Source organism: Pipistrellus kuhlii, unplaced genomic scaffold, assembly GCF_014108245.1.
Source record: "Pipistrellus kuhlii isolate mPipKuh1 unplaced genomic scaffold, mPipKuh1.p scaffold_m20_p_2, whole genome shotgun sequence".
Lineage (NCBI taxonomy): Eukaryota > Metazoa > Chordata > Mammalia > Chiroptera > Vespertilionidae > Pipistrellus > Pipistrellus kuhlii.
This window is the reverse complement of record NW_023425515.1, coordinates 154935771-154963363: the sequence shown is the minus strand read 5'-3', so window position 1 is coordinate 154963363 and position 27593 is coordinate 154935771. Positions and strand designations below refer to the sequence as shown.

The following is a 27593-nucleotide window of genomic DNA, read 5'->3' as shown; positions in this document are numbered from 1 at the left end:
TACAATTTTTGAAGGACAAGATAAATGAACAGCCGAAACCGGTTTGGCTCAGTGGTAGAGCGTGGGTCTGCGGACTGAAAGGTCCCAGGTTCGATTCCGGTCAGGGGCATGTACATTGTTTGCGGGCACATCCCTGGTGGGGGGTGTGCAGGAGGCAGCTGGTCGATGTTTCTCTCTCATCGACATTTCTAGCTCTCTATCTTTCTCCCTTCCTCTCTGTAAAAAATCAATAAAATATATTAAAAAAAAAGATAAATGAACATGTTGCCATATTGATCCATTTGCAAGAGAAAAAGACAAATACATGGCAGGTTTACCTTGATTTATATTTAGCCTAGAGTGTTTTGTTTTTTCTGATCACAGTGACTAAAAACTATGAAACTTACCATGTTTGATAATTACTTATTTTTAATTAGATAGATAACTTATTTAAGTTCAAAAGTAAGTCTGGAGAAGCTTGGCTGGGGAAGCAGAATTAACTGCATTTCAAGAGAGCTTTTATAAGCAAAGATAATAACTCAAGAGAATGGACACTGGCTTGTTTGAATCCTTGGTTGCAAGCTAACACTCTGAGGGAATGTTCTTAGCAAAACACTCACTTCAGCGGAAATTAGGTCAGCCTTCTGGAACATTTATCATGTATACCTGTCACCAGAATACCCAGTCCTTAAAGTGAACTGAGATCACAGGCATCGGTTCCTCTTGCTCTGAGCTGCAAAGGACACTCTACACCAATAGTTCTACAAATGTGTGAGCTTGGCAGAAACTCCCATAAAACCAAAGCCAACGCCCATATAGTTGCTGTGGGAATTGAATTCCTTAATACTCTGTTTATAGAATTTTGAAATGGCAAATGGATTCTGTCTGTTCTGAAAAACAATCTGTCCCATGGCTTGTTTGGAATAACATCTCTAGTTGCTATAGAAGGATGTAGAGAGATGACCCATGTCTGATTTGAAAGTCGATTTAACCAGCCTCTGCTTGTTTCATACTGTGCAGCCAGGTTGGTTTTTGTTCAACTGGGGGGGTATTATTTGCATAAAGGAAAGGTCAACTTTATTGAAGGTAGGGAGTTGCTAATTTGATTAGAAACTACAGTTAGCAAAATCCAGAGCTAGAGTAGTTAGCAAAATTTGGAGCAATGCAAGGTAAGATAAGACTGTATGGTAAAACCAAAACAACATAAATGAGTCATAACCCGATGGCCTTTCAGTAATCATGTGGCAATATTCTGGTGGTTTCAGAGCAATGTCAGCAAATGTGGGGATCCTACATAGGAACTTGAGAGTGCATCTGCGTCAGTTTATGTTCATTTCAGCTCACTGAATGTCATTCATTGATAGTCTTATGGATTGAAATGACCACATTGAACAAGCAGTCAAATCACCATATCTACTAGGTTAACTTCTCTTTGAAAGGGAGTAATTATCTGTTTTATCTGTAATTGTTGGGCAAACATGCCTAAAGACTTCACAAAAACATTGCTATTCTACTTATGAAATTGGTTCAAGAAAACAATGAAATTATTAAATGTTGTGTAGGAATTTACCTTTGTATCTCAAGAACAAAAGGAATATGTGGGTAAGAAGAAATATTTGGCCAAAACCGGTTTGGCTCAGTGGATAGAGCTGAAAGATCCCAGGTTTGATTCCGGTCAAGGGCATGTGCCCTGGTTGCATGCGGGCACATCCCCAGTAGGAGGTGTGCAGGAGGGAGCTGATTGATGTTTTTCTCTCTCATTGATGTTTCTAACTCTCTATCCCTCTCTTTTCCTCTCTGTAAAAAAAAAAATCAACTATATATATATATATATATATATATATATATATATATATGTATAAAAATCAGGCTTCTTTAAAAAAAAAAAAAGAAATATTTGTTTCTTTGTTCATTTGTCACACATGTACTAAGGACCCACTATATGTTCTGAATTGTACAAATGGTAGAACTAAAAGGATGAGAGAGATATGGTCCCCACTTCCATTATATTCTCATTTAAGTTGTGTGCCTGTGGGTGTATCAGTGCGTGACAGATCTTAAACAAACAAACAAAAAAAAAACGATACTGTATGTGAAATGCCACAATTTTTAAAACTCTGGAGAGGAACTCAAGAATTTAAAGAAATTTTGTCTATGAAAATAGCTTGTAAAACAAAGTTTTGTTTATAACCATATCCTTAAGAAGGATGGGCCTGTTTCATATGAAAAGTCCAGATTTGAAGAGCTAAAGGGAAGAATGGGAATGGCAGAAATCACCAATGATTTCTTGCTTAAAGAATTAAAAAACAAAAACAAAAAAAAAAACCCACAACTTTCATTATCACACTCTATTAAGCAGGGACCAGGAAACAATTTCTAATCAGCACTCTGATCTGGGCAGAGATTGTGTAGTCTTTTGTACCAGGCCTCAGATCTGTGTTCTCTATTCACACATGCTCACTTCCAGCTGTTGTCATTGAAATCCCACATAATCTTTCAAGGTCAAAGGGCAGTCACCCATGGCTGCTGCAGTTAAAAGGTTATGCTGATTTCTGTTGTCAAATATTGGCCCTTTTCTCTTCTGAGCACTCCCATTCTACTTTTTTTAACAAGAAAAATCCAGCCTAGAATTGTATTACATGACTTTAAAGTCTTAAAAGTGTTGCTCCATTGTGCTAACACGACATGGCCTGAACAGTCTAATTCCTTCTGTTATATCTCACAAAGAATTTCCTGGTACTTCTAAAATACTTTGTGTTTGTGCTAAGCCAGCAAACTTCAAAGTATAGTGGCCCACACGATTTGTGGCATGCCACAGTATCAGCAGAAATGTATAATATGGAGTCTATACTTTAATAAGCATTGTGAATTATGGCATCTGTAAGTAATTGCTGGTTAAGTGAATAAGAATTGTACCAAGCAAATGACTTCTAAAAACATGAACGTTCTTTGTATCTTGTGGTTCTAAACATTAATTTTATTATATATTTTGAAAACTAAATCTACCTATTTGCAATCAACCCCCCCCCCCAATAGTCTTAGAAAAGTAATTGCAAGGACTCTTTTTATTTTTATTTTTTTATTTTTATTTTTTAATATATTTTATTGATTTTTTTTTGCCCCCCTCCCTCCCTCTCATACATACCCTCCCTCCCCAGAGTTTTATGTCCATTGGTTGTACTTATATGCATGTACACAAGTCGCAAGGACTCTTTTTAAATACACTGCTTGGTTCGTGAATGATTTTCTTTCCTTGCTTGGTGAATCAAAATTGGTGTTGAGTGTCTTAAAATTAGCACATGACCCCTGGTCATCTTCTTTCCTTGTCATTGCCTGTGTCCTCAGGTGGGTTAGCAAGCAGGGCTCCCTGCATGTGGTTTCACAGCCATGTGAATTAGACCTAAAAAGGAAGAACAGGACAATGGGCATTAAGGCATTTTGCTGTTTTATATCCATAAACCAGGGTAGCCCTCGGGTGATCCAATCTCATGTCTGTTTCATTTAAGGTAATCATTTTCTGATGTATTCAGAGAATAAATTTCCTTATTTTTCCCTAATATATGTAAGAGTTCATAAGCAGAAACTAAAGCTATAGCAAATAATTTGATCCATTTGCAGATTATGAAATTACTGTCCAAGTTTAGAGAAAAACTTTTATTTAGAACATAAAAACAATGTTGTTGATTACCCCTTTTAGATCAAAAACAGATTAAATTAAAAATACTTTTAAGTTTATGGTGTATTAAAAATAAAATCATTTTTAAATATTTATAAAATACAGATCTTATGCCAATTATAGTGGAATTTACTTTTCTAGCATGAAGCAAAAAGAATTTTTTTTTTAACTTTTTTTTATGGTGCTTAAAATTTTTTTTTTTCCTAATTCAAGTGTTCTTCTGTTCTTGCACAGAACTAATTTGTTGTTGGGTTACTTGGAAAACACCTATTTCTGTTTATTATAGGCTTAATAAGTGCATGATTCTAAATGTTTAGGGGAAATTAGTGAAACCGGTTTGGCTCAGTGGATAGAGTGTAAGTCTGCGGACTGAAAGGTCCCAGGTTTGATTCTGGTCAAGGGCATGTAGTACCTTGGTTGCAGGCACATCCCCAGTAGGGGGTGTACAAGAGGCAGCTGATTGATGATTCTTTCTCATCGATGTTTCTAACATTCTATTCCTCTCTCTTCCTCTCTGTAAAAAAAATCAGTAAAAAAATATTTTAAAAAAAAATAAAAATAAATGTTTAGGGGAAATTAGTTTGTTGGCATGACAAAACAATGAAAGAAAAGATATTTATTCAGGAGAAGAGAAAATTAGGGATTGAGGGACTATCTTCAAATACTCAAAGAGTAGCAAAATGGGAAGAGGGAGTGATTTATTCTGCCTGGTCCAAAGGACAAAATTGAGGTAAATGAGAAGTTACAGGAAAGTAAACATATGAAAAGAATTTTTAAAAACCAAACCTTTTAATTTTATTAGTCTAAAATGTTTATGACACAATGATGATCACTCCGGGTGATCTTTAAGAGATCTTCATTTCCAGGTCATTTCATGATGTGATACATCTGATATTTACAGACAAATAAATAAAGATATCTTTCACTTTTTAGTTAGATATTTTGATATATATTAAACATAGTTCTTTAATGAATTGCCTAATAACTCAAACTTATAAACCCTCTTTATGTAAAATCATTGAGCAATCAAATTTAATTAATTGAAATACTATTCTTCCCTTATTAACTACAGGAATTGGTGAAGATGTGACAAGGCCTTTGAGTTAAACTAGATAATCAAGTCTCTGGTATAATATTGGATATATGATAGATTAAAGTGAAATATAATTTATTATATAAAAGAACTAAACAAACCTGTAAACCGTTCTAATCCTAATTTTGTCACTAGCTGTGTGACTATAGGCAAATCACTTAACCTCTCTGAACTTAATATTGCCAACTACACAAAGTTGCACAACAAATTAGAGCTAATGTGTCTAAAGTGGTTAGCAGAGTACCAAACACATAGTAACTATTGGATAAATGAAAACTATACTTTTGATTAAAGTTAATACTACCGAGAGAGGTTCCATGTATAATTTTTCTAACTTTATAATACCTGTTACCAGTTTGATAACATTTTTCTAATGTATCAATAGATATGTTTAAATGATTGCAAGTAAGGATAAAGTGTCCTTGGCCTTACATAAAATTGTTAATTAGCTCAAAGAGTTCAGATTTTATTTCCCTTCAGTACATTGGTACATACAGCAAAGGGGGAAAATAGGAAAAGGAGCCAAACAGTATATTACAGAATAGCATTTGCCAAAACCCAATGATATCTTTGTCAAATTCTTTGGGAAATAGGGAGTTAAATAATGTTGGAACTCTCAGGAGCTTTAACATGTAAATGTTTCTTGTCATCCTCCAAGTTTTCCAAACTCATTTTAGTATAGACACCTTTATTTTGCATATATTTGGATTGTGTTAGAAGATAATACTGAGAATTTATACTAGAAGCCAGATTTTGAAGGGCTTTAAATACCTAACTAAAAAGACTAACCTTTCTCAAGGAACTCATGAAATACTTATGGCTTTTTCACCCTAAGAAAAAATACCAACTATCCATCTATACTCTACCTATTATCCTAGTGGATTAAAGTAGGGAGAAGATACCTAGTAGGCATCACAAATTTATGTACCTACAGGGGCCTTATAAATCATTTAAATAAATGAAATACATTGGGAAGTATTGAGATGTGTTGTATATTTGTAAGCTCATGTCCAGTTTAATAACATTCATATGCAAAAACAACAACAACAAATTACTGTGCTAACTAGCCAAGCAAAATATATCTGCAGGCTGGAATTGGCCTGTGGGCTGCTAATTTGTGACACTATATTCTAAAGTAGGGGTGTCGAACTCAATCAGAGAAGGGGCCAAAATCTAAAATCCAGCCTAAATCGCGGGCCGAATGGTTTACTGAACAGTCATAAACTGTCATTGTGATGGAAACGCAGCGGAGTGCAGTGATGACAGCGCGGTGCGGGTCACATTGCAAGGCCTGGCGGGACGGATTTGGCCCGCGGGCCTTGTGTTTGACACATGTGTTCTAAAGGGAGAGTTTGACAATTTAAGAGGTTTAGTGTAAGTACTATGCTGCTATAAAAAAGAGGCCAAAAAAATAGAGTAGCTATAATCTACCGAAATCTTTTTTTTTTTTTTTTTAACTTTTAAATGATCAGGGTGGTGGTTCTCCACACTGTCATTCAGGGTCTCAGTTTCCCTCTCTCTCATTGCTCTGCTACTTCATGGACACACTCTTTTGTCTGCATGGCTAAAACTGTTCTAGCTCATAAAAAGAGGAAGAGAGAGTATCTGTGGGGCAGGAATTTCCTTTCAGATGTGTAGGGTAGAAGCTGATTGTATCACTTCCATTCACTTTCCGGCAGTGACCACACTGAACTGTAAGGGAGGCTGGGAAGTGTGTTCAGTGGCTGTCAACTATGGACATGACTGGACAGCCAGCAGACTCAGGACAGAAGGACATTGCTAGTCTTTGCTAGTTGTTAAAGTTTTCCTAGAAAGGTCTTATAAAAAGACCCAACTTTAGATTAAATACATTACTGCAAATCTTGGCATAAACATTTTCCTTAACTGGATATACAAGCCTCAGAGAATAAAGAACTTTTGTAATTTCTAGTTGTAACTATAGGGCCTACAATTGTGCTTCCCACATAATAAGCATTTAATATTTGTTTAATGAAAACAATAAACTAAATATTGACTTTATCTTTATGGATACTGCAGAACAAGCAAACAAACAAAGACACAGATTAGGTTTCTGTATTGAATACCTGCACCTGAGCAGGGCAGGAAAATTGGGAGCAGCAAAAGAAGGAACTCAACAGTACATCAGTCCTATGACACATACTTCTAAAACCTCTTTTTTATTCATCCTTCTTTTAAGCTAAGACATTATTTCCATACTAATGGCAATTCCTTCATGTGTTATGATAAACAGAACGACAATCATAACCATATTACAAATGCATTTAATAACAATCCTTTTCATATGAAAATCTCAAAACACCTCATCCATATCATTAGTTGGCAACTGTCATTTCTTTGTTTTATATATTCTCAGACACAACTTTCTAGACATAGAAATATTTCAGTCTTACTGTCAGTCCATACCGTATGTCAATCTTTTAATGTTTATCATAAACAGACAACCAAATGAAATTTCCTCCACCATCATGAAAATGAATCACACAAACAGCATGCGTGTGTATTTTTATGGCTTCTATGTTCTTTCTTAGCAATGTCTGAACTATTAGCATTTGTTTTAAATAAGGAATTACTCATAAAATAAATAATTTTCAAATGTCATCATTGAATGGTAGAATAATTTAAATAGTCAGTGTGTAATAAAAAAATCAGATTAAAATTTTAGAATTTGGGCTTAATGGATCAACAGGAATAAATCCCCAGCCCATCTCCCCCAAGACCTGTTTTCTAAGATATTCCAAATTAAAAGTACAGAAACAACATATTGGAGATAAACTAATAATAATTTATATTTTACTTTAGAGGGTTACCAAATAAGGGTATCTCAAGTCGCTCATCTGAATCACTGAGTAAATATTTATTACACAACTATAACAGGGTTTGTGCAAGGCCCTGTGGGCAGTGTAAGATAACAAGACACAACCCTGCCCTTGCCCAGTTTATGGTGGGAGTGCAGAGCTAAGGCAGGTAAACAAATACCTGTCTGATAAAGTGGAAAAAGGCTGTGCCAGAAGACAAATAGAGAAAAAGTTCTGCTTAACTTAGCAGTATTGACTGAGCACAGCAGAAGCACTGGTGGGGTCCAGAGGGCAGACGATGGAGGGGTATCCTCTTACCTTAGGTGGCTTATACACCAGTAAGGAGTTCCAGAGGAGAAATTGAAATTCCAGGGAGGAGCAGTGTTGCTGAGGGGAACTCTTCTTTAGAAGGACGAATATGTAAGTTCTGTGAGAGCAGCGTCATCAGGATTTAGCTCATCACAGGCAATCCCAAATACTTGGGGAATATAAATAGTGTGAGAGTGAGGGAGCTCTTTTTCCTTGGAGGAGCCCTGAAGTCCACACAAGAAAGGCCTGTCTTTGCCCTCAATGGAACCTTTTTTACATAGGGACAATAGAATGGAGATCTCTTCTTTTCACTGCAGTGACTTGTGTGTTCTAGTTGCCCTGCATCCATTAGCCAGATGAGACTTGATCATTTAGAGCTGGGGGTCTTTTGCTATCCCACAGGACAACCCAAAACACCACGGGGTGTGTAAACTTTCTTCCTTAGTACACGCAGTCTACTCCATGGACATTCAGAAGGTCTTTAAAGGCCAACCCCTCTGGGTGTTCTTTTCGAGCTGTTTCTTCGCCCAACCTCTGAACAGTTCTGCAAGGTTACCTGTCTCTCTACAAATGGAACCCCCCTCCCCCCACTCCGCCTTTCCTTCCTGTTTAAAGGTAGATAAATGTTCAGTTCCTTAATGAGATGAAATTCGGTTCCCATATAATGGCATTTTCCATAACTGCTGATATCATCGAGGTAAAGAGAGCTGCTTTTCTTAACCACCCGTAAAAGAATTCAGCTTTTCATATCCCTGCCTCTCTTCAAAAGCCTAATCTCTCCCCACTGTGAGTAGGACTGACTCCAAGGTATTGAAATCTCCACTCTAATTGGGAATTCACTGAACAAGACCTCAGTGAATGAACTTTTTTAGCCATTTTATATAAAACGAAAAAGGATGTGCTCCTTATTTCAGTCTCCTCTGAATTGCTCCTGAACACTCGTTCAGAATTGGAGAGTCAGATTATTTCGCAATCCGGCTTTCCATCTATGATGTGCTTAACAAAAATATATGTTTTGCACTCATTTCTGAGAGACCCTATTCAAAATGTAATTCGTGGAACCTTTGGGGAATGTTTAATCAGCTCTCCAACTGAAGATCTTTTCATGCTAACATCTCAATTCAGAATTACTTAAATTCACCTTTTTATATATTTTTCCATTTTCCTCTCATTTTGCCATAATGCAGATCTCCCAGATTAGTGTTATTTCCCCGAAAGTCATTTTTATGACTTGGTTTGTGTTAGCGAGAACAAAATATTAATCTGCTCAGGTTCGCTTAGTAATTACATTAGCTGTGTCATTTTTTCCATCATTTCTAAGGTTTCACTTTTCGTGGCTGTCTTCCACTGGATCAGTGGGTTTCTAAATAATTGGTGAAGGAACAAAACCAGTTTCATAGTCATTCATGTTTATGGCATGTTTACACAGACCTTTCCCTGAGGACATATTGTGAAGTTAAAGTAGTCAAGGCCCTATTTTAATCTCATAATACTGTGCAGAGATGATTCTATCAGGACTTGTGAAATAACTTCTCTCTATTTTTATTTTTCTGGTTATTGTACATTCATATATATCTTACCTTCTAAATTACACACATTCTCCTAAAATAAGCCTTTGAGGAAGGTTGCTAGGTGGGAAAGAAGGATCAAATTATTATTTTGGCAGCGACTTTCTCAGGATCACACAAGATCCTAATTTAAGCTTCAGACTAAATTGTTTTGTAGTTGGGTTTTTCTCTCTCTTATGTTTATTAAATAATGCTGCCCTTCAACTCTGTTTTTCCTTGGTTTCCCCAAATTTGTACCATAATCACAATAATAGGACAACCCCAGACATTTCTCCTCAAAGAACCTGATGGCACCTTCTTGATCAGAAGCTTCATCTAAAGGGCTTGTCTATCCTGTCCTTGTCCTATTTTGTTTGGAGGGACTCTTTGGATGGTTCATTTTAATAGTTTTCAGATGCACACTGGCTGATGGAGCTGAGAAAGAGAAAGAGACAGGGAAAAAATTCTGTTTACACTTTTATAAAGAGGAAAATGCACATACTTGAACCTGATCTGAGTTGTGTTTATTCAGAGGCATCTCTGGAGTGCTCACTGGATACCAGACATTATGCTAGGACCTGGAGTGCTGGAGATACAGACGATGCTCTTTCTCAGAGGGCTCACAATCTAGTATGAGAAAAAGACAAAACTGCAATTTAGTGTCCTAAGTTTTAGATTAGAACCACACATAGTACATCAGGTCCATATCCCAAAAAGAGAAAAGGAGTCTTCTCCAGCAGTGAGGTAACCAGGGAAGGCTTTTGACAATAAAGCTGAGTCCTAAAGACAAGTAGGAGTTGGCCAAACAAAGAGTAAGAAGGACAGGAAGTCCAGAAAGAAGGAGCAGAGTGAGGGCAGGGGCTGAACCAGGGCCCAGGAGACACATGTGTTCACTTAGGCCAAGGAGTAGGGCTGGAAGCAAGAAACAAAAGATAAAATTAAGACCAGAGAGGAAAACAGAAGCTACATGGAGGCCGTAGTCCATGTGAAGGAATTTGTTACTGTACCCTGAACTCTTTGTGAGGCTCTTGCAAGATTTCTGACAGGGTAGTGATTACTGAACACTTGGGTTTTTCTTGGCTTCTACAAAACAAGCATGTCAAACTCGTGGAGTGTGGCCAGCCACAAGCTTAACATGCTTGCTCCAACACCTCATTCTTTCCTACCTCAGGGCCTTTGTACATGCTAAATCCTCTACCTGAAGAGTTCTCGCCCCATTTTTTCCTGGCTGTCTCTTTAGTTTCTTTCAGATGTCAGCTCTTAAGAGAGATCTTTCTTAACCATTATTTCTAAAGAGTTTCCTATTTGTTTCCTTTATACCATTTATAATTTTTAAAATAATTTGTTTCTTTTACATTGTCAGCTGCCTGTAATCATAGACTTTAATTACCTTAAAATAGGACTATATCTCAAACCTCTGGGTGTACACCTGGGCCAGGGTAGGGGCTCAATACATATTCATTGAATAAATTAATGAATCATCGAATTTGCCTGTTAGTGAAACAAGAGAAGCCAAGGCTGATGATGAAGAACATAGTTAGAAGGCTGGTGAGAATTGGCAAAAGCCTTAGCCACAGTCATACCAGGGAGACAGAGTTGTACCTGGAGTCAAGAAATAGTAAGAAATAGAATCCATGGGGATTAGGTGGATGTGGGTGTTTGTAAGAAGCAGGAGCAGGGATGACACCAAAAGAGAAAAGCAGATGAACGGTGGATGGTTCATTGACATAGGAAAGTCAAAAGAGTATAAAAAGGTTTCGAGGAGAAGAAAATGAGCTCAGCTTTGGACATGTTGGATCTGAGGCTACCCGTGAGCTATTTAGATAGAAATATGCAATAAAAATTTTGATTCATGTGTTAGGAATCCAGGAGAGCAATCATGGCAAAAGATAAAGATTTAAGAGTCATTGGCTAATAGATTCAATCCTCCACTCATTCAATAAATTCTAACTGCTTTGTCCCAGGCATTAAATACAGTGGAGAGGGAAACAAATATTATTCTAGCTTTCACAAATATCACAGTCAAGCCTGGTAGCTGATATCATGGAAATAGAGAAGATCAACCTAGGGCAAAAAAATATACATATGTGGAGGGATGAGCACGAACTCTGGAGAACACCAGCATTTAAGAGGTAGACAGAAGAAAAAGGGCAATGAAAACAGGATGAGTTTCAATGGATGAACACAGGGGTTACACCCTCCCACACTCCGTGACAAACTAAACTTAATTTTCAGTTATATTGCTTGCTTTTTTTTTTTTTTTTTTTTGCAGCAGGATTAGTGTATGTGTGTTTACATTCTGTATAGAAAATTCATGTTAAGTTGTCCTTAAAATAAGGAATTTAAAAGGATGTAACTGAAACAAATATCAGTCCACAGGCAGGTGACAAAGACAGAGATGAGCGAGAGCTGGAACTCAACCCAGATTTTCCTATTCCACTATGAATTTCCTTGCATTGTTATATGTGTTTTAAGTTAAACTTAATGTACTTTGTGGTTGGATTTCATTTGTTATGGTCTGGAGCACATGTGTCAAACACAAGGCCCTCGGGCCAAATCTGTCCCGCCAGGCCTTGCAATGTGGCCCGCACCGCGCTGTCATCACTGCACTCCGCTGCGTTTCCATCACAATGACAGTTTATGACTGTTCAGTAAACCATTCGGCCGGCGATTTAGGCTGGATTTTAGATTTTGGCCCCTTCTCTGATTGAGTTCGACACCCCTAGTCTGGAGGATCAATGTGATCTGAATACTGTGACAATAGAAACAGGTGGCAGAGCCTATTTTGCCAAGACCATGTAGAGAACTTTTACTGATTTATCTATTTTTACTTCTCAGTTCTCTTAATCCAAGAGACACCACCTTAGGCCCTTCCCAAATAACAGTCAACTACTTACCTGGGTATGGGTACCTTGGGAGGTGAATTTTCTTAACCAACTCTTTGAATGAAATTTTGTCATTTTTTAAGTTGTGGTGTATATACATTTTTTCTTTTTTATAGTATTTTCTTTTTTTTGAGATATTGACATATAACATTACATTAGTTTCAGGTGTACATGATTCACTATATAGATATATTGTGAAATTATCCCCCCCATAGTAATTCTAGTTAACATCCATCACATACCTGATACTATTTTTACTTTACCAAGAAGTTTATGATTATCAGATATCCTAAAACTTAGAGCTATTTACCCATAATTTCAGAGATTGTGTATTTAATTTTAAAAACTGAATTTTTTTTAAAACTAAGTTTAAAAAATATCTTTCTTATGCAGAAACCAAATGTTAGCCAAAGGGACAAGAATAATTTGTAGTCACATTTATAATTCAAAACATGACAATTTTTGCATGTATTTATGTCTATGACACTTAACAATGTTTTGTTGTGTAAAATGTGCCATAAGTAAACTTGTCTCCCCTACGTAGTGGGCATATTCAGATTGGTCTTTTTTCTTATGTTGTATTTTTTTAAAGGTGTTTTCCTTATTTCAAAGAACAGTTATTTTGAAAAATTCCCCTTAGCCATTAACTTCTCCTTTGACCCTAATTTTAAAGCAGGTGGTTACATTAACTCAATAGACAGATCTCTCAATTAGGTTTACTTATGTGAGGCTCACAGAATGAGAAGACTTTAGAGGCAGAGAGGGAAATGACATATCATCAATTATCTTCTAGTATTCCTTGCCATTTATGTTTTTGTCCCTGTGTTCCTAAACATACTATAAAAATGAATAAACAGATATCACAAAGAAAACAAATCATCCAGAAAAAAATGAAACAGATACAAAATTCAAAGGTTAATTTTGTACCATTAATTTATCTTTTCTTAAAAAAAAAAGAATCAATCTTACTACAAAAAATTCTTGTTCTTGAAACAAATCTAAATTTTGTCTGTGCTCAAAGAATTTATTTTTATGTTTCAATAGTTTTTAAGGGATTTACTTTTTCTAGGCTAGCTTTTTAAAGATTTACGTTGTAATTCCTCTAGGAATGAAGGGAACATCTTTAAATCTTGTTTGGTTTGAATGAATAGATAGCTAATCCCCATCAAATGTTTCTTTAGAAAATCGTGTTTAAAACTGTTATGGAATTTAGCTATCCGGGCTGACTTGTAGGTAGGGTGTTTTCATCCCAGTTGTTATGGTCTCAGAGGTCAGCCAAGGTAACCATTTATTTTAAATTGTCTTTTGTTTCAGATTTCCTGTTGAGGTTTTTTTTTTTTTTTTTTTTTTTTTTTTACCATTTCAGAAAGCACCCAGTTGTTGTGTCATAGCTTTCCATAACCTCCAGATTCAAACAAACAAAAAAAACCCCACTACATAACCAAATGACTATACCCTCCCATGGAAACTCTAACCAGAGCAGAATATGAAAGTAGACATCATATTTTTTAATCACAATGAAACTCATGTTTAGATTTCTGTTATCAAATATCTTCTATTTATGACACTTGGTTTTTTGTTTTTTGTTTTTGTTTCCTCAGGACATTTGGGCTTCCAGGACAGTTTTGTCACATCAGGTGTTTTTAGTGTGACTGAGCTAGTAAGAGTGTCACAGAGTAAGTATAATTTTGCTTTGATTTGTTACGGATTTGCCTTTGGTTTGTGCTTACTTTCTGCCTCAGCCTCCTGGAGACACAAGTAGCTTTCAGAATCCCCTTTTCATTCACCCATTGGAAGACTTTTGCCACACAGTTTATTTAAGAGCCAAGAATTTAAATCAGGAAAATTTGATGTCATTTTAATGTGAAACATATGGAAAGAACTGAAATCCTGAATGTTTCACATATTCCTTAGTTTATAGTGTGAAACTGGTTTTTAAAAATCCTGAGGTTTCCCTGATTTCTAAAAATTCTGCAATTAAAAAAATATTGGTTTTGACCTTTAAAGAATGCTAATGCCCTCAGCAGGAGTGACACAGGATAGCATTATCATTACCAGCTTGTCAATAATCACCAACAACAGTGAATTAAGAGTACCTGTCACCACCCTGTTCCATTGATCAAAAGGCCATTGATTGTATTTTTGCTATGAAATAATCCAGACAGTTCAAGAAGAAGGTATAGGACTCTTTCTCTCTCTCCCCCCCCTCCCCCCATCTCTATTGCTTTCCCCTAAAAACACATTTTTCTTTTTATTTAAAAGCATACCTATAATGACTATGATGTTTGAGCTCCTAGTAATAGAACGAAAAAACATATACCAAACATTACAATTTTTATCCCCCTCCTACTTCAAAATATCACTTGTAGATAAAATATACATTGTCAAAATTGATTTCAAGTTGAAATAAATCATTTGTGGTATGAGGTAAAGTAAAAAAATATTTTATTTTCAAGTCATGCCCCACCTCCCATTCCCTGTGTTACTATCTCAGAAGATTGACCAAGCAAACCAGTCAATCTCATGACAAGATGCCAGGTCAAGCAAGCCAAGCCATCCTGATCTCACAGTTTGGATTCTGTCTGTTCTTATTTCTTAAGGCTCGAGGGCTCTTAAAAATCAAAAAATGGGAGACATGGTGGGGGCAGCGGGGCAGGGGTAGAGGGTCAGACAGAGAGTGACTTTTGAGTATTCACTATCTGCCAGGCACTGTGCTAGGTCTTCATGTAGGTAGCATAAGTTATTCCTTACAGTAAACATGTCAGATAAGAAATCACTCTCATTTTTACAAATGAGTTATATTATAGGTCTATTAAAGTCATTTACCCGAAGTCAAACAGCAGGTAAATGCTTAAGCTAAGTTTGTTTAATGCTAGAATCAAGGCCCAAGGGAACTTGAACTCTACAGTGCGAGGCTACATGGAAAATAGAAGGAAAGTAACTATGGATGTTAGAATTCTGGTAGTCAGGGACCCTTGGTTGATGCAGGAGTGCCCAGGTATTGTGGGGGGAGAGGAGTGGAAACCTAAGGAATAAGTCAGGAGCAGCATGTTGTGAGGTGGAAGGGAGATGTTTCTGTCATAGTATGAACTATGCTTAAAGTAGCACCCAGTGAAGTAGAGACTAGGTTGCTGTGTTAATTTGGAGGATATATGCTGCCCCAGTATAGCTAACTAGCCAGTTATTTGACAGACAAATAAGGATGCATTTGTGTGTATGTTTGTTTACACACACACACACACACACACACACACACACACACACACATTTTAGGACTCCTAAAAATCACTAGCTCACATTTTTCTTGTAATTTTAATAATACATGTAATATATCAGAGTATAACTGTCATTGTGGCATTAAAGAAGTACATTGATAGAGCCCTTATTACAGTTCAAACAGCCTCAAGTGAAAATCCTTTGAACTCTAAAATCGGAGGACTAGACCTTTTTAATCTACCCTGGCTACCGTAATGCTTACATTTAATCTTCATTATCATCAGTGGCTGAAGCCTGGGGTTGTATGAGAAGGCTCACGCTGCTCAGAACCATCCTCAGAATCTCGTTCTTCTTCCTGCATATCCCTTTAAGGTCTTATATCCCAGGGCTTATCAGTTCCAAGCTTGATTGGACCTCCATGCAGTGTGTGATGGCGTGGTTGCCAAATGAATTCTAAAACTGCCTTCACGACTGCCAGAGGGTATGGCTGGACCTCAGATTGAATTTGCAGAGGGACCTGGTTTTGTTTCCTGTCGCTGCTTAGGGGCTTGTGTTGCTGATGCCTGGCATGGTGAGCGGCCTTCGGCTCTCGAATGCTTTCTGATTCTGCACACTGCTGTGTAATCGCTCTAGGACTCACTCACACATGGCCTCATGCTGACTGAATCTGTTTGGCAAGAGTAGGACTGGGCTGTGTCAGCTAAACCGTGGCTTCAGGCCAAACTGCCATCCAGAGCCTTCTCCCTATTATAGATCTTTAATCCAGGTTTGTCAGGGTGTATGTCTCAAGGTTGCCTTGATGGTTGGAGTGAGGATCCCCCAGCTCAGGTTTCATCACCCACACACCTTTCTGGAAGACTTAACACTCAAGCCACATGAAGGAGTCAAAATCTTTAAACACTCCTCACTGTGCTGACCTCTTGCCCAGGCTGGAAGAGCTAAGCATCTGCATCAGAAGTGCTGCAGACACTTTTTACAGATGAGTGGGGCTGGGTGCATTCTGCAACTTTGAAATAGAAATAAGCTAACTGGCAAATAAGTTGATTGAATGCATAATGTTAGCGCTGTTAAGAACATGATACAGCACTAATATGAACAATTATAGTAGTGAGAATTTACCAAGCATACACCATGTACCAGGAATTGTCTAGGCACTTTGTAAACATTATCTCATTCATTCCTCCCATGGTCACTGTTATTGTCCCTTGTTACAGATGCAGGAGACCATGATACTCTAAGAGGTTAAGAAACTTGCTCTTTTTACTATGTTATAATCGGCTAGCTGACTGCAGATATTCTGTCATGACCTCTCCTATACCTGCATTATAGAACTAAAGAGAATCCAAAGATTCTGTGTTTTTATTAAATAACTAGAGGCCCAATGCATAAAAATTCATGCAAGAGTAGGCCTTCCTCCCCCTGGCTGCCGGCCCCGGCTTCCTTCTGGCACCTGGGACCTGGGCTGGCTTCCCTCCTCTGGCCATGGCCTCATCAAGAAGGACATATGATATCCTGTCTAATTAGCATATTACCTTTTTATTATTATAGATTCTTTCTTGTTAGAGTTGATAAACTTTTAGATTACTAATGTATTAAAAAAAAGATTAAAACTATTTTCAGGTCAAACAAAAATAAGACACTTAAATTTCTTCCATGGGTTTGTTTTTAAAAAATGAATACACTATTTTAAAGCAGTTTTAGTTTTATGGTTTTAGGTTAACAGAAAGTACGGAATTTCAATATACCTGCTAAATAGTTTTCCCTATTAACATCTTTTGTTAGTGTGGTACAACTGATGAGCTTATATTGCCACTTTATATTAACTAAAATCCATAGTTTACATTATACATAATTCTGTGTTATGCATTTATGTGTTTTGACAAACATATAATGACATGTCTGCCTTATTATAATATTATACAGAATAGTTCACTTCCCTAAAAATCACCTGTACTCCTATTTATCTCCCACTCCCTCAGTCAGTGATCTTCTAAGTTTTTCTGTAATTTTGACTTTTACCCGGATGTTTTCGATGGCCTCAGTGTATTAGAATTTCTTCACTGTGTTGCTGATTTTTTCTTAACACCTTCTTATCAATCCCAGCCCCACCCAGTCCCCCAACCACACCTAACTATGACCAAATATATAGTCTGGAAATTTCACACTAATGGTGGCCTTGGCTTGAAAGTTTTCCCTTATCCTGGCCTCTTTAGCATTCAATTTTTGAATTTGCTAATATAAACATTTCTTTCCCCACCTTTCCAGTTAGTTTCTGTCATTAGTTTTCCTCCTTTTAAATTTAATAGAGAAGGGAGATGCTATTTCAGTATTTCCGCATGAGGATTCACTGAAATAATGATGTGCTAAGTTTGTTGTTTACAATCCTGTTACTACAGGGAGCCAATGGCAGAGAAAGTCAAGAGAAAGCTGCTGGCTTAGCCTCACACATTCGGAGGTGAGAGTGGGCAACAAGGTTATTGTATTAATTAGATGCATGGAGCTGTTGGAGTTTCCCACTGATTCCCCTTCTCACCCTTACCTCCTGCCTTTTCTTTTTTTTCTTTTCTGTTTTTTTGCATTATCTAGAGTTCATGAAAGGCAAGAAGGAGAGTCTTATTTGTTTTAGCAGCAAAGAAGGTGCTATAGCATAACAGTAAATGTATGTTTGTTTACCCTCCTTTTCCCTCAGGAGATAGGACCATCTGAAAGTTGCTCTAGTTTTTTATTACTTTCTTCCCTGGGAGAGAGAAGCACTACTCAGACTACTAGACACTGTGCCAGAGAGACAGAGACATTCTCTCTGCTTTGGGGGAATGGCTGACCTGTGCTCACACTGTGGTTCGCAATCACCAACCTTGTTTGAGTGTGGTACTATGAGGAAAGAGACAGGAACCATGTGTTGAAATGGCTCTTACATGATGCTGCGTTTTCAGACAAAGCCTTCCAGCAGCATTTCAGATGGGTCTCTCTCCCATAAAGTTGCCTCAAAGAGCGCCCACTCTAGGAGCTGCTAAATTGTGCTCTTCAGCAGCCCTCTGGGTCAACACCCACTCTTGTTTATTTTGCACCATGTTTCCCTCCAGGTGTGTGCCTTGAGGCTGTCAAGTACCTTCCTGGTATGAACCCAGAAAATTCTCCCGAAAAATCCACTTCTTTTGCCCATTTCCTTCTAAATTGCTGACTATTTTACTTGAAGCTGGTGGAGCGACTTTGAAACCCTAAATACTTCACTGGGAAAGAGGAAAACCGCAAATACACACAAGCCATTGTGACTCTGGCCTGGCCGGTTCCAGTTTTCCGGGCAGCGGTTTGTACACCCGAGCCGGCTGCAAGGGTTAAGTAAACTTGGTGGCTGGGGATGATTTCATGGCCCTGGAATTTTGAAAAGCCATGGTTCTCAGTACACTGTGGCCAGCCTTAGAGTCTTTGGGTGTGAAAACCACTCTCAGTTACCCAGACTGATTTTTGGTTCCTGTTGCACTGCTGCAGAATCTATTAAAATCCAGCAGCTGAATTGTCCTGGCTCTGCCACAAAGCTGGGCTGCTGGGTGGCTCCAGGATTCCCAAGCTGTTTGTCAATGGAGAGGGGGAGTGAATGGAGCCAGGCATATGCCTCAGCCTGGCATGAGGTGGCACCCTAGTGGCTGTTTTCTGCCTTAGAAATGTGTACTATTTCTATCTATATTCTCACATAGGAATTGCAATTAAGACCCAAATAGTAGTTCATTTTTAAACTGCTTTTTTTTTTTTTTTTTTTAAAGCCTCAAGGTCCTCTGTGTGTCTTTGAGCACCCATAGCCATACCCTCGGGATTTTCTGGCTTATTTAATATGAACTGTTGGCAATATTCTAAATATTTTAACCTGACATAATGGAGCTACTACGGCAGAAATAACTCATCTACAAGGTACAATAAGAAAATGAAGCTCTTTGATAGGAACAAACCCAAACTTGAATATTAAAAAATGTTCATGCAGAAAAGGTCTCATCAGGAAATTGAGGATATAGGATAGAGATTCCAGACACCCAGTCCTGTAGGGTGCCATTTGCATAGTTGCAGTGTTTTAGATCTTGAGGAAAGTGAAATAGACTAGATACTCTCTTTTCTGAACATGGGCCTGTTCTCCTCTGTTAAGTAACATGATAGCTATGATCCTTGCATGGAAATTAATTTTAAAAGTTGGTTAGATTCTTAAGCAAGCTCTTCTTTCAAAAGAAATCTATGGGCTTGAGCATTAAAGGAAGAAACAAAAAGATTATAATAAAAAATGGACTGCAGCTCTAGCACAAGCAGTGGCTGTGACCTTGCCTTTGTTTGCCATTACACAATCCAATGGCAGTACACTCAAACTATGCTCTCGATCAATATCCTATTAAAGCTGCACAAAAAGTCTCCATAAACTTAGTGGTTAGCTATGTTTATAAATGGAACTCGGCATAATTAGATGGTCAATAGCAGGCTCTACTAGTAATTTTAAAATGAACATCACACACTTTCCATCTGTAGAAGTCAATGGCTCCTCTTCCAGAGTTTTTAAAGAAAATCTGTTAAGTTATAGAACAGAAAGTACTGATTGGCCCTATATATTTTTTTTTCACTTTGCCTGTTTAGGCCACCTTATCCTGAATATATTATGACATTTACAATGTTTCATTTTCTAGTTTTAATCAACCCCTCTGAGAGAGAGAAAATTTTACTCTTAGGGAGATAAATTTGGTCAGCTGGCTTAATTTAGTGAGTTTCCCCTACTATATCCCAATAAATTTTCAAAGTAAATGCTGAAGTTGAATTAGTTCAAAAATATATTTTGTTGTATAATTAAAAAAAAATTGGACATATTTGGGGAAAATATTGGGATAGTAAAGCTGGCAGCAAATAGAAAGGGCTGGTAGAAATTTTTGTCCCACTGCTCTTTCTTCTGAATCCCAGCTCACAGTATGGGCTGCCAAACCTGATGTTTCCTATCCTGCTCTACTCACCTAAGAGAGGAAGAGCCACGTAAAGTGAGAGGTGTCCCACCTTACCTAGACATTGAAATGTGCATATACCTTTGTCCCAGCAGTGGTGTTGTGACACCATGACAGCTGAGATTAGAACTGTGGCAAGAACAAGCTCGTGACATCAGCAGATTCATCAGTGTGTCACGCATCAAGCCCAGGCCTTCCTGTTGCACTCATATTCCCACAGCCTTCCCAGTCAGAGCTGGCAGTGAGACTTCTCATGGCAGGATTTAGGGAGCCTTTTGTTCTGTTCTCAGCTAAAGCTGCTGCTAAATTTACCAAACTATGAACATTTTTATTGTAAAAATTTGACTCAGGCAGAAGCAGAAAACATAACACCTTGATGTAAATACTAATTTGTTACCATGATCAGTATTTGTGTGTTCATTTCTTTCTAATCTTTCCTAGGTAACTGGAAAGATTTATATATATTATATAAAATCTATATACAAGATGGCAACATGAGATCATAAAACAGTCCAGGATATAGGGTTGGTAATTTAGCCCCACCACTTATTAACTATATGACTTTGGGCAATATGTATCCCTTGTCAGCTATGTTCTCATAGGTAACAATCATTCATTCAGCCAACAAATATTTATTAAGTGCTAACTGTGTGCTGGGCCTAAGTGTGAGTGTTAGAAATAGGAACACCTCTCGGGTGTTTTGAGGATTGAGCGAGAGAATGTCAAGTATCCAGTATATAGTAGATACTCAGTGGTAAACTGTTATAATTACTATTGAGCAAGGCCTCTCTCCCTGATCTCTCACTGTGTGCTCAGAGGTGATTCTTGAGCTAACCACACTATCAGAAAACATATTAGAAACGTGTGTGTCTATATGTATTTTGTATGTGTATACATTCAGAAGGAACAGTTTTAGAATTTATGTTCCAAAAATCAATTTATTAGAAGAACTATCATAGTGAACCCTTCAGAATTAATAAATCTGGTAGAATAAGAACATGCCAAGACAACATCTAATTGATTTGCTTTAGGAAGCCAGAATATTCTTACTCCTCAAGTTTTCAGCCAAAGCCTATGCTTCTGCTTTATTCTGGAATTTTTCTCTTCATGGGTATCTAATGGATAACAAGATGTTTAAAATTCTCAATCTAACACTTACATAAATAATTTTTGAAGTGACTAATCACATCAAAATTCCCTGTGGTCCAGCCAGTGTGACTCAGTGGTTGAATGTCAACCCATGAACAAAGAGGTTGTGGTTCAATTCCAGTTCAGGGCACATGCCAAGATTGTGGGTTCAATCCCCAGTAGAGGGCATGGAGGAGGCAGTCAGGTGATGATTCTCTAGCATCGTTGATGTTTCTATCTCTCTCTCCTTCTCCCTTCCTCTCTCTGAAATCAATTTTTAAAATTTCCCCATGAGTAACTAGAGTTCATTGCTGACAAAGTCATTTTTATAGTTATCCTTTATTTATGCACTCAAACCTCAATTTTTTAAGAACAGATATTCATGTCTAGTATATAATACTAAAGAACTAAAATACATTTTTTTTTAGGATTTCTAAAAGCCTGACAGGCATCTTAATCACCCCACAACAAGACCACAACTATTACTGAGATTTGGGCTAGACTGTATTATCATAGCTACCTCGACTCCAAAGACTGTGGTAGGTGACTTTGTAGGCATCCCTTGGATTAAGTTGGTAGAGTCCATGCTTAGCAAAGCCACATATTACCTCAAATGCTGTAACTGAGTTAATCTAGTATATGATTAATGTGAGTACATATTAGAATTTTTCAATAGATGGAAGAGAAAAAAATTGAACAGTTATAGGTGAAAATTTTGAGAATTATTATTGCAGACAGTTGTATGTATAGGTTGTTGGGGTAGGGCTCTGTTGATGCAGTATGGTTTCCTGACAGCTTATGGTCAGATAGTCCCAGTGCACTCTTGGTTAAGGGGCTTATGTTTAGAAGCCCTTCCCTGGTTTGTAGATCATTGTGGTGAATAGACCTCTTAGGCCATCAAATCCATCCCCTGTCAGGGAAGACTTAATCCCATGGCCAAGGCTGCATCAGATACTAAGCGGGTACCACATTTGACCTCAACCAAAAGCTAAGATGAGAGGATACTCTGAAATGCAGAAAATCAATTTCAGTCCCTAAGGCAGAAGCCACTAATGCAGGAGATCCGTCAGCATTGCTCACCACCCCCACCCCAACCACCCCATGGATGGCTCTACTAGACCCAGCACCAGGCCCTTTATCCAGGGAAGCACTGGCAGATATTTGTAACTCCAAAGACCTATAAAAGGAGGAGGACTATGTGCAGCTTTGCCAGCTAAGTGGTAGGTGACAGTATTCTTCTATTTAAATATTGTTGAATTCCTCTCCCCAGTAATTGCTGACAAAGGAAGAATAGAGAGACCAGAAATGTAGGTTTTTAACCTTTGTTTCTTTGGGCAGATAGAATTATCTGGGTTCAAATCCCTGCTCTGCCACTTTTTTAGCTGTGTGATCTTGATCATGTAACTTAACCTCACAGCTAATTTTCTCATTTGTCAATGAGAATAATAAAGATAGATATTTCATAGAGATGCAGCAAGGAAGAAATTCAGGTAAAAACCTTGCACATTGACTGCACATAATAAGTGCTCAATAAATATTATTAGCTGTTTTTCATTAGCAAGCTCATATAATTTTAGTTAAATTCAGTAAATATTTGTTGCATGTAAATATATGAAGCATCCTGCTGAGGAGAATAGAGAAATAAGTAGGAAATATTTTTTTTCTTTGAGCTTTCTTTAAAGTACCTGAATACATTTACTTTATAAACTGAACTCACAGTAATTATTTATCAAAGATAGATGATCTTCATGGTTCAGAATTGGAGGAAGATAGTATCAGTGATCCAATCCTATTTTAGCAAAAGGAAAACTTTAAGAAGCAAAAATTTCACTGTTTACCTCACACACACACACACACACACACACACACACACACACGTTTTATAAGTTGTGTTCACAAAACATGGTTGTATAAAAACAGTGATCTCTCTGTGTTAGCAGATACCTTTGATAGGGTTAAACCATTACACTGGCTTTTGGCACCTAATGCCACATTTTAAAAAAGCATTGCTTGAATCTAACAATAGCAGGGAAGTTCATTTTCACATAGAGGGGAATCCTGGTTTTAGTTCAGTGCCTTTCTTTTATGTTTCCAGTCTGGAAAACCATCCCCCTAGCCTACATTTGGTCAGACCTTTCAGAAAGCAAGGGTCAAAAAAGGAGATCAGCACATGGTTTACAGGCCAGAAATCTGCTTGGCAAAGGAGTTGCTGAAGACTGTGGTGTACGAGCTGCAGAGAAGGTACCTTTATGATTGATTTCCATTGAAGTCAGACTGACTGCAGTGTGGTCATTTTTCTAACCCGTAACTGCTCACACTGCAGCAGTCTGCTATCTGCAGGATGTCTGAATTATAACAGTCTATGTCCATGTAACCTCTTACACAAATTACTTACACTGGTTTCTTTTTCCATGCAAATTCATCAGTTTTACAGCCCCTCATAGGCACAGTCAGGAAACTCTGGCCAAAAGCACAAATTGATAAAATGAGTTAATTTGACTATACTTACTATTTTTTTTCTTTCTGAAAACCCCCCTCTCACAGGCAGTATTGAGGAAGTATATTATGGTAAAAGGAAGATAACAAAGGAGTTGAATTTTTTGCCATAAATTACTTTCCAAGATAATTCCTTTTAACGACGATTCCAGATTTGCTTGAGTTTTCATAGCATTGTGCATTTAACAACTGTGCCTTTGATAGTAAGAAGAACAAGTATTTTCCCATGTTCTCTCCTTTTGTGCAGTGACATGGACTTTCTCACAAAGTCTTTGCCACTAGAATGTAAAACAACACGAAATTGTGCTGGGCCCATGGAACTGTGTGCTATTGTTGGACCTTAACCTACCCCCACAAACTCCCACTGTAATAAAGTACAAGTTCCCAAAGCCTCCGTGAGTACATAGATTATGTAATTTGGGGATAAAATAGCCCTCTTTATTTTTTGATAGTTATTTTATAAGTCGGAAATTGAGTGCTAAATCCTAATAGTCTTTTTTGGGGGGAGGAGGAGGAGGTACCTATAAGCCATTATTTCTTAGTCTTTAGTTGCCATGAAAATTTGAAAGAAGCGTCAACCATGATTGTTAATCTATAAAATGTAAACCTCACAAGGGCAGGGTTTTTATATACTTTGCCCACCAATGGATCTCAAGCATCTGGAACAGTGCCCGGCCCATTAAAAGTGCCCCATAAATATCTGTTGCATGTCATTGAATGCAGTCTCATAGAGGAATGTGCAATCAGCAGTCAGCTGGCCACATTGGTCATTTAGTCAGTGCTGCCTGCCGATTCCTGTTGAACAAGTTGTAAACTCATTGCACTCTCATCTCCCATGAAGAGCAGTTTGAAAATTTGGATAGAATTTTTTTTCCCATCATCCTCTCTTTCCAACAATACAAGCCTGAGCAGATTGTCTCTGGTGGATGGCAGAAGTTCAATAACCACAACCTTGTCCAACTACTAATGTGTATAGAAGAGCAGGTCATTAAGAGGGTTGGCTACTAAAGTAACCCCTTTCTTCCAATAGCCCGCATTACTATAATGATTCCTTAATAGCAAGCCATTTGTTAAGAAATGACACAAAGACTACATTCTACTCATGACAGGGAAGGGGGAGAGGGATGACTTAGAAATAACATTGGAAGAAACAAAAGTTAACCTTTGGAGAAAAATTCCACAGTGGAACCAAATCCACACAAAGTTCAGGTTAGAATAATTGTAATATTGCTTAAGAAAGTTGAGCAGTCAGTCCTCTTATGTGTATTTATGGATTTCTAAGTTTCATTTTTTATTACTTAAAGTTTAGGGGTATAGGTGGAGAGAAGGTAATTTTCTTAATTCAGAGCATATTTATTGACCATCAGCAGTGAATACAGAACTGTAGTGAACTGTTTAGGAACACAAAAGAGGCTGTGGGATCTGTGGGATTAGTCATCTGGTATAACCCTTTGACTTTGTGACCTATGAAAGTTACTTAACCTCTTCCTGCTACAGTTCCTGCCTGGTGGTGATGTGAGGATTACATGGAATGATGTGTTTAAAGCTCTTAGCCCAGTGTCTGGCCCAAAAAGGATACTTAATAAATGTCAGCCTGTTATTGGGATGGTATTGGCCATAGCAGTGGGTGGTGGTGGAAGTGGTGAGTTTTAATCTTTATCATTATTATTAGAATTATGAAGTCCAAAGAGTTTAATGACTTACCCAAGTCACATAGGTTATTGGCAGGACTGGGACTCTAGATAGTCGCTCCCAGGCCCAGGCCAGCATTTTATTTTTATTTTTTTTATGCCCTAGGGGAGTGGTCGGCAAACTCATTAGTCAATAGAGCCAAATATCAACAGTACAACGATTGAAATTTCTTTTGAGAGCCAAATTTTTTAAACTTAAACTTCTTCTAATGCCACTTCTTCAAAATAGACTCGTCCAGGCCGTGTATTTTGTGCAAGAGCCACACTCAAGGGGCCAAAGAGCCACATGTGGCTCGTGAGACGCAGTTTGCTGTCCATAGTCCTAGGGCAGTGGTTGTCAACTGGTGGTTCATGAGGTCCAAAAGGTTGGCGACCACTGCCCTAAGGTGTCTATCTTTATAGCCCTCAAAGTGCATTAGGTATAGTTGGGGGGAAAATGTTATGTATAAGATCATTAAAGAATGATAGGCCTATGGTCAAGTACAGGGGGAGCAAAATCAGGCTTCACAATATATAGAACAGGCAGGAGGCATTCTGATTGGTTCAGTCCTGCCTTCGCATCCCCATGTTTGAATAGAATTTTTTTTCATCAATTTTTTCCCCCTATATAATCTCTATAACACTCCAGAAAGGGCAATTAGTCATGAGCTTCAGAGCTCAGCATGGCATCCTAGGCAGACATTGGATAAGTCACCTCACCCTTGAAAACTTTGTTTCCTAATTTGCAGGATTTGTTAATTAGCTAAGAAGCACATTATATGAATTATATATATTACATGGGTATTTTACATTTGTTAAAATAATATGATCATTTGCTTATTGATACCCTTTCATACTGCACAATTGTAAACAGTCTTTTATATATGTGCATTCTCTTGGAAGAGGTGAAATATCCATTGTAAAAACTCTATTTCCTTTCTTGACAGCATTGATTAGGCCTCTATTCCCTCTTGCCAGGACCTAAATCAACCTACCAACTGATTTCTCCACCTCCAGAGTCTCAGTCGTCTTTCTTGTATTCTGTATACTGTTGTCATATTGCCATTCTTCAGATGCAACAATTATCCTTTCTCTACTCACAAACGGCCATGGATCCCACAAATCATTTTATATCCTGTCTCCAAATTTACCCACATGCTTTGTCATTTTCCCAAAGACCCTCTCTTATCTCCTTCTCTGCCTCTTTAAATCCTAACCATCCTTGAAGGCTTATTTTAATTGCGAACTCTTTCTAAAATCAACTCTTGTTCTGATCCCACAAGCCAATGTGACCCATTACTCCTTTGAACTTTCCTAACACAGTCCTTTTGTTTCCCCTTTACGATGGAACCCATTCAACATTGCATTAGATATTCAGGTATTATTTTCATTCTGCAGGGACAAAGACATTATATGCCTTTTTATCATCTTAAGTTTAAGGCAAATATTGTATGTGAAAATCAAGGTGATGGGGAGGAAGAGCAGGGTTTTCAGGGTTAGACATCCCTGAAATGAATCTTACTGCTCGTTCTCCCTCATTCCTGGTTACAGGGCTTAGTTCTTCTCAACCAAAAATATATACTTTCCAGAAAAGGTTATTTTGAGGATTAAGTTAGATGTAATAAAATACTTATCAAAACATGGCCCTACCAGTACTCAGAAAAGCTTGCTGAAAGCCCACACTCTCTTCCTGTCAAGTTCACAGACCCTGAAAATAACTACCCCTTTTGCAGGGATTGTGGTCAGTGTCCCTATCCTTATATATGAGGCTTTCTCTTTGGCTGTCCCAGAATCACCGAATCAAAATCCAT

At 37.7% G+C, this 27593-nt stretch overlaps 1 protein-coding gene across 32 annotated transcripts in view; it reads left to right on the top strand.

The window, feature by feature from the left end:
* NFIA (nuclear factor I A) overlaps nt 1-27593 on the top strand; it is a 371362-nt gene that overhangs the window by 233424 nt on the left and 110345 nt on the right. For 28 of the 32 annotated variants that reach the window (XM_036444066.2, XM_036444065.2, XM_036444064.2 and 25 more), the window contains one exon: nt 13907-13981. The exons of 2 other annotated variants lie outside the window; for them this stretch is intronic. In XM_036444066.2, the coding sequence (XP_036299959.1) occupies nt 13907-13981 (75 nt within the window). Of the gene's footprint in view, nt 1-13906; nt 13982-22647; nt 22815-27593 lie in introns of those variants that run through there. 2 more of the 32 variants (XM_045584540.1, XM_045584541.1) reach the window with 1 other exon arrangement.